At 33.9% G+C, this 7,429-nt stretch overlaps 1 protein-coding gene across 2 annotated transcripts; it reads left to right on the forward strand.

Annotated features, from left to right (window-relative positions):
• The first annotated feature begins 2,909 nt into the window (after positions 1-2,909).
• LOC107945750 (AP-3 complex subunit sigma) lies at positions 2,910-5,551 on the forward strand. 2 transcript variants are annotated; one of them, XM_016879861.2, is made up of 7 exons: positions 2,910-3,110; positions 3,213-3,255; positions 3,458-3,519; positions 3,682-3,778; positions 4,488-4,573; positions 5,041-5,132; positions 5,251-5,551. In XM_016879861.2, the coding sequence occupies exons 1-7, from the start codon at positions 3,042-3,044 to the stop codon at positions 5,315-5,317; spliced, it is 516 nt and encodes a 171-aa protein (XP_016735350.1). In that variant the 5' UTR covers positions 2,910-3,041; the 3' UTR covers positions 5,318-5,551. The 2 variants fall into 2 exon arrangements, with proteins under 2 accessions (XP_016735350.1, XP_016735351.1); XM_016879862.2 differs by having other exon boundaries at positions 2,912-3,110; positions 4,503-4,573.
• Positions 5,552-7,429: the final 1,878 nt, after the last annotated feature.

The following is a 7,429-nucleotide window of genomic DNA, read 5'->3' on the forward strand; positions in this document are numbered from 1 at the left end:
TCCGAGGACGTTTTGGTAGATTTTGAATACAAACTTTGGCTTATATGACATGTACTAGGAGAATTTGAATATGTTTTGTAATAGTTTGTAGATACTTGTATTATAAAAATGATGTGCATATGATGTTGTTGTGTAAACTTATTATGTAATGTATACATGCATGAGTACTAAGTTATAGTACATGTGAAAGGACTTGAATGTGAATGAGATATGGTAAGTTTAGCATGAAGTGATGTGTGGTGTTTTGTGAATGAATGCAAGTCGTTTAGAAGATGTTCTTATAGCTTGAGTATTTAGTTAATATAATAGCTTGTTAGGTATTTGAATTGTGATGTCAATGATGACACATTGGTTAGGCACCTAGGTTGATTGTTTGGTATGCTTTGAGTGTTTTGAATGTGTTTTGAGGGCTAGTATGCATGTACTTTTGGTGTGTTTGGTTACCTAAGCATTTGGGAGTAGAAATGACAAGTTTTGGACCAAATTTGGATGCACACGACCTATCATACGACTGTGTGTCACACACGGCCGTGTGCCTTATTTGTTTTCAGTGAGGTTGGCCCATACGGGCACAGTGAGTTACATGGACTGGCAACATGATCGTGTGACCTAAGTTACATGGGCACAGTGAGTTACATGGACTGACGACACGATCTGTGACCCTAAGTTACACGGTCACAGTGAGTTACATGGTCTGGCCATACGACTGTTTAACCTATTATTACACGAGCTAGTTAGTTACATGGCCAGTGTACAAGGGCGAGTGAAGTAGTCACATGGTCATGTCTTGAGCTACATGGTCTGGGCTCTGTCACACAACCTAGACACATGGCCGTGTGACCCTTATTTTAAAAATTTTCATATTTTCCCTAAATCTTCTGATTTGTTTCTAATTGGTCTCCGATTGTTTCTAAACTATTTTTAAGCCTCATAAACCCGATTTTAGGCCCATGAGTATATATTTCACTTTAAATTACATGATAATATAAATGTTGATAATTAATTAGAAAACTTGATGCTCTTTCATACTAAATGTTTTGATCTGTATTGTAATACTCCGTAATCATACTCCAGCGACGGAGACGGGCTAGAGGTGTTACACCACTAAAAAATTATAAAGAAAATAATATAATATAAAGATAGTCTAGTGTCTGAAGAGACATCCGCATGTCAGGTCCAATCCTAGTCTCGAGCAGCTCGTACTCGCTAATTGCAGACTTCTGTCGACCTCCAACACTCCCTAATATACAATGTCAGTTTAGACACGATGTCAGTTTAGACAAGATGACTTTGTAGTACACCGACACATTCATGCTATATCGCTTAATGACAAATACGCAATCTTCATTGATTTCTAATTTTTGGCCTACTAACAACTCCTCATGTTCAGAATTTCTAACCAACTGTTGAGTAGGTAGTATATCAGGATACTTCGGGAACTCGGCTACATGCGCCGCATCGGGGTTTATTAGTGACATGTGTGCCCCAAGATCCTTGAGTATCACAATGCATCGAATCGGGTTCCCGACTGAAGACGCGTTAACATTTCCATCATCATTCGCGTCTTCATCGTCAATATCATCCGAGACCTTGTCCATATTGGGATCACTATCACAATCGACCTCGTGATCAGAAGGATCACTACTATCATATCCATCATCAACATTCGGATCAGTCTCAGGTGTAGTATTAAGATCGATGCCGAACCCGTGTACAGTTGATTGACTATCAACGTATGATATCGGAACCACCATACACGGATCTTGAACTCCATGTTCATCATGTAATGGAGTGAGATATTCAACTGGCTCCACATAAACCAACTCAAAAAATAACTGAATCGGTGCATTTTGGTAGCTTTGATTCCCACAAAAAAGAGTGACCATTGTCTCCATGTCTTCATCGTCTACAAGTTCCATCTCGGTGAATTTGATAAAATCTGTCGAAACTGGAAACTTGTAGAAAAGTTTCGAGATCCTTCTCCCACAATGTCTAATAATTTTTGCACTAATCATTTCCTTCATATCATCAACTGAGACATTTCTATTAAATCTCATTGCTATTTGTTGGCGACATTCAAATATACATTCAACTGTTGTTGTCAAATTACTCCAACGAAATAAACACATACGAAAAATTGATTATCTATATTCAATATTAGATCTGTTAAAAAAGAAATAAAAATTCTCAATACAATTTCAAGCAAAATAATTACTGTAATGTAAAAAATGAATTTCATATCTACTAACATTGTGAATTCTTCTTTGTCTGTTTACTCTTTTTCTATTGAGTTTTTTTTGCTGTATTTGACTTCTCAAAATTTTTCCCAAACACTGCTTAAATAATGGCTGGGAACTAATGCCGCCTACAAGATTGGCACCACTGGTGCTGCCTACAAGATTGGTACCATTGGTGCCGCCTATAACATTAGCACCAGTTTTGGTGCACCCTTTCCCATGGGCACCACCATCCAAACCCGTATTTAACCCGTGTATTGGAACTATATGGGAAAAATACTTTGGTGTTGCCTATCAACAAGGCTGCACTATTAAAAAATTATTATTATTAGTTGAAAGTGACGTGCGTTAGAAAATAGGAGTGGTGCCGCCTATGTAACACCCTCCACCACCATTGGTAAATAACTAAGTTGGTATACCATTTTTAAAATTTTAAAAATTTTTAAATAAAAAAGTCCAATTAAAAATTTAAATTATTTTTCAAAAACTCAAATCTTAAAAACAAATTATATTTTGAATCCTTTTCATTTTCATTTTCTTATAGTGGAAAACAATTTTCCTTAATTTTTTGAAAATATAAAATTTAGGGACTAAAATATCATCATATTAATTAAAATGGGGGAAAATAATTTCAAAAATGTCAGTCACCAAGTTATAATTATTTTTTAATTAAATAATCAAAACTAAAATCTACCCATAATTGAGTGACTACCTTTTCCCTTCCGTTTACATTATATACTCAGATGCGAACATATTTAACGAATCCAGATTACTGTTTGGTTAGAGTGAGCGAAAGGAGCGAAGATGATAAAAGCTGTGATGGTGATGAACACTCAAGGCAAGTCACGACTGGCAAAATTTTATGAGTATCTGGTAAGTTTCTCTCCCCTTTTCATTTTAGAAGTCCGCAATCTTGCTTACCGATTCAAATTCCCTCTCAATAATCGACGTGGCCCCGGATTTGGTTGAAATCAGTCAGTTGAGAAGCAGCAGGAGCTTATTCGCGGCGTTTTTTCAGGTTCCTTTCTCTCGATTTGTTCTTAGTTTAGCTTGCGGTTTGAATTGCCCTCTCTGGATCGCTTGAACGTCGTTTCATTTTTTTGTGATCTCGTTTGGTATTCCATCTAATCGATCATGCTTGAATTCCTACTTATAGATATCTTTTTTTATGTCGTTTTCTTTTGTTTTCCCTTCAGTTTTGATTTTGATTTTTTTAACAGTCTTATGCAGTAGAGCTGAGAACGTAAGCAATTTCATAGATGCGGAATCAATTTTTGGTCTGGTAATTTCTTTTATTTTCCTAACTTTCTCTCGTTTTTGTAAGAGTTGTTCCAATTGATTTTCACTTATGTTCTCGTGATTTGAACCTTGTTAATAACTTCCAGAGCTTTATTACGACTCTGCTTTAGAACTCTATTAATTGTTACATAATTCTCACTTGCAGGATAGTCGTCTTGTATACAAGCATTTTGCTACACTTTACTTTGTCTTTGTATTTGATAGTTCTGAAAACGAGCTAGCCGTGCTTGACTTGATACAAGGTATCTTTCCATTTTTTTTCTTTTAGGGCTAACCTTTCAAAACCAGGATTTCTATTTACTCAATATTTGGAGATTTCTGAATACTTAAATCTTGTATTATAGATAAGAAAACCTTTTCTGCAAAGCTGACTAGATCCGCTTTTATGGTCTTTGTGATTATTTATGGTTGAGTTCATTTCAGATACACCTTTTTTGAAATAGATTTTACTTTTTGAGCATTTAGCGAAAACCGGAGAATAAAATTGATTTTCAGGTGTGCTGGAATCAGTGATCACTGTTGTTTTGCCTCCCAACTTAGGGTGGGTTTGGATGGGCGATTGGGTACGGTGCGGTGCGTTTAGTTTACTTTTTGTCTCACGCTACAGTATCTAATCTCACCGCCACCGCTGTTTTTACACTAACCGCAGGTAAACTCACCGTCCATCCAAACCCACCCTTAGTTAAGTTTTCTTTTAAGTGTAAAGCTCGATAGCATCAGTATGCTTTCTAGATGCTACCTGTATATGATCATCTTTTTTGCATGAATGATGTTTGTGATTATTGTTATTAAGCTACAAGATTTAATGGATGCTTAGCCCTAGAATTGCATGTTCTCTGATGACAATAATTTATCAGGTTTGTCTTGCTTTCCCTTTAAAAACTAGACAGCTGGATATTACTATAATTGCTGATTTTTCTTTCAAATATTGGATCATTTTACTTACTTTAGATGTGCTGCCTTCAGTTTTTGTGGAAACGTTGGACAAATGCTTCCAGAATGTTTGCGAGCTTGACATCGTGTTCAATTACAGCAAGGTTGTCTCATCACTAATATCTGCATCTATTTAGTTTTCTTCTTTCAAGTGCTAGAGGATGGAATGGGTAATCTTATAGAAAATGGTGTTCTCAGAAAACATTTTTGGGGTATGGTTCAGGTTCGAAATATTAGTTTATGATAGGTAAATCCTTTTTTTTTTGGGGGGGGGGCAGGGTTATTTGACATTGATTTTTGCAACTTTAGAAGTTAACTTCGCCTGAGTTCTGTAGTATTAACTTGATAGCCCATATGGACAATGTTTTAGAATAAGCTCAATAATCACTTCATATGACCAAATTTTAATATTTTACCCGTTCGCTGAAAAATGATTTAAAGTCGCTAGAATGCCGTCTTACAACAATATTCTGTTTTAAATCTATCTTGCTTTTGCCGGTCATTTTTTGTTCCTCACCAAGATTGACTTGGTTATCTTCATTTTATTCAAATCTTGAATAACACTTTGCAGATACACACTATCCTCGATGAGATGGTTTTTGGAGGTCAAGTGGTGGAAACAAGTTCATCAGAAATTATGAAGGCAGTTGAAGAGATATCTAAGTGCTTTCTCTCTCCTTTCCTCCTCTCTTGTGTGAAAATGCATGTAGATGATGTGAGGTTTTCCACTTTTGCATTGTTTTTAATTCGAATTAACAGATGAACCATAACCGTGGTGTAGGTTAGAAGCTGCCTCGAATGCCATCTCACTCATCCCGAAATCTGCTTCTGGTTGGCGAAGTAGGTAGTTATTACATTCAAATGCTGGTAAAATTGGTCATTGAATTGTTTACTGTCTTTGTTAATGCTTGAGTGAAGAGTTACATTTCCATATTGACCCAAATAATCAGAAGTTTAGAGGTGTTGTATTTGAATATTTAGTTTTCTGTGCAGCATAAATAGGAAATAGTTAAATGTAACAAGGTGTTTTACTAGAAGTACACGCTTACAGCTTTGAGTACTGATTATTTTTGCAATTTTTATACGCTTTTCTCAGATACTTCAGGTTAGTAATGTTGTAATTGTTAGAGCTGTGATTTCTCTGCTGTTATTTTCTCTACACCTTTTGTTAAGTTTTTCTATTTTAAACTCAAATATCTATCAACAGCAGATGTACATGGCTTGAATAATTAAAAAGAAAAAGAAAAAGACTTGCTTAGTTAAAGTTTGTTTGTAATATTTAAAATGTTAAAAAATATTTTTACAATTAAATTTAAATAATAATTTTGGTCACATTTAGTCTAAATTGTAAAATTATTTCAAATTCAGTCGAATTCAGGTTGACCGAGAAACCCGTACAGAGTACAAAAAAGCGTTTACACTGTTATCTGCCATTCAGTTTTCTTGTTTATTGTATATTAATTTTTTTTTTAAAAATCAGAACTATTCAGTTGATTTCTGTTTGGCAACGGGAACTCTGAGTTCATTGAAGAGTACAAGGTCCACAAAAGTACATCCAAAAAAAAAATAAAAATAAAAAGAAGAAAAGAAAAAACTATCTAAAATCATCAAAAGAAACCATAAGAAGATAAAAGAAATAAAACAACACGAAACATGTATGAGCACTGTCGAGGCCACCTTTTTTGAAAAACAAAAAAAGTGTGAAAATTTTAGTCGACTTAAAAATGGAACGAAAAATTAGGAGTCGCCATCAATCTTTTAAAGAGGTGTGGTCGGAACACCTTGAAGACGATTTTAAGTCTACGAATTTTGAGAAAATAGGTTCGGGAGTCGGTTACGCACGAGGAAGGGTTAGCACCCTCGTAACGCCCAAAATTAGTACCGAATTGATTGTTTAATGTCTTAGTGTCGAGAATTTGAAAATATTTTAAAATACGACCATTCTTTTTTATTAATGTTAATTTTATAAAAGATACTTGGGTAAATCGAGGCAAATGCTAAAGACCTTCTTGTCTCAGAGTAATAAAATGTCACGCCCAATACATTAGGACACAACATTTTTAGTCCTCGAGAATAAGCTTGTCTTTTGATTTTCAAAACTCGGGTGGTGAAGTTTAAAAAGGATATTCAATTGCTTTAAATCAGATGAAAAATTGAAACCCAATACGTTATGGCACAATTTCTCAACATTCCTAGCATTGAGTATAGCCTTTATTATTTTCTTTAAAATCTTCATTTCGGGCAAACGTCATGTCACATCCAATACATTAGGACACGACGTATCGAATTCCCGAGAATGAGTTTTTATTTATGCAATTTAATTGAAGAAGATTTTCGATTATTTAGATTCAACGAGGAAAATTAGAACCCAATACGTTAGGGCTCCATTCTCTCGAGGATTCCAAATTTCGAGTATTGCGTTATTTTGAAAATCTTTATATGAAATAACTTTGATATTTATAATATTTTGAATGCATATATAAAAACGATGTACAACGCGAAATGATAATTCGTAAACTAAAGCACGCCCACGAACAATAGGCAATTAATGAACAAATACAAGCAAGCATAACAATAATAATTTCGTACATTATGTAAATATCAATATTAGCTAATAAGAGGAAACTAATTAAAAATCAAGCGAAAATAACACTAATGAAATACACAAATTTAAACATAATTTAAGAAATAAATATAATATATATAAATTAAAAAAGTTAAAACAAATTTGCATAAATTAACAATATTGCCATAAGTTGAAATAGATTAAAGATGTTAAAATATTTGAAAGAAATAAAATATCTATATAATAATGTGAAAGTAACAGTAGATTATTATGTAAGTATAATGAAAATAATTTTATATGAAATATGCGAACATATAATAGTATTATGTAAAACATATGTGTATATATATACAAATCTAAGAAATACGTGGGAAATGGATTTTAGGGAAATCAT

Source organism: Gossypium hirsutum, chromosome D12, assembly GCF_007990345.1.
Source record: "Gossypium hirsutum isolate 1008001.06 chromosome D12, Gossypium_hirsutum_v2.1, whole genome shotgun sequence".
Taxonomy (NCBI): Eukaryota; Viridiplantae; Streptophyta; class Magnoliopsida; order Malvales; family Malvaceae; genus Gossypium; species Gossypium hirsutum.

What these genes read in the sequence shown, in the direction of transcription:
- LOC107945750 (XM_016879861.2), top strand. Translation starts at nt 3,042, where the DNA reads ATGATAAAAGCTGTGATGGTGATGAACACTCAAGGCAAGTCACGACTG. An exon ending in CAAAATTTTATGAGTATCTG is followed by an intron (nt 3,111 to 3,212) that starts GTAAGTTTCTCT and finishes GGTTGAAATCAG; the next exon opens with TCAGTTGAGAAGCAGCAGGA. An exon ending in TCGTGTTCAATTACAGCAAG is followed by an intron (nt 4,574 to 5,040) that starts GTTGTCTCATCA and finishes AACACTTTGCAG; the next exon opens with ATACACACTATCCTCGATGA.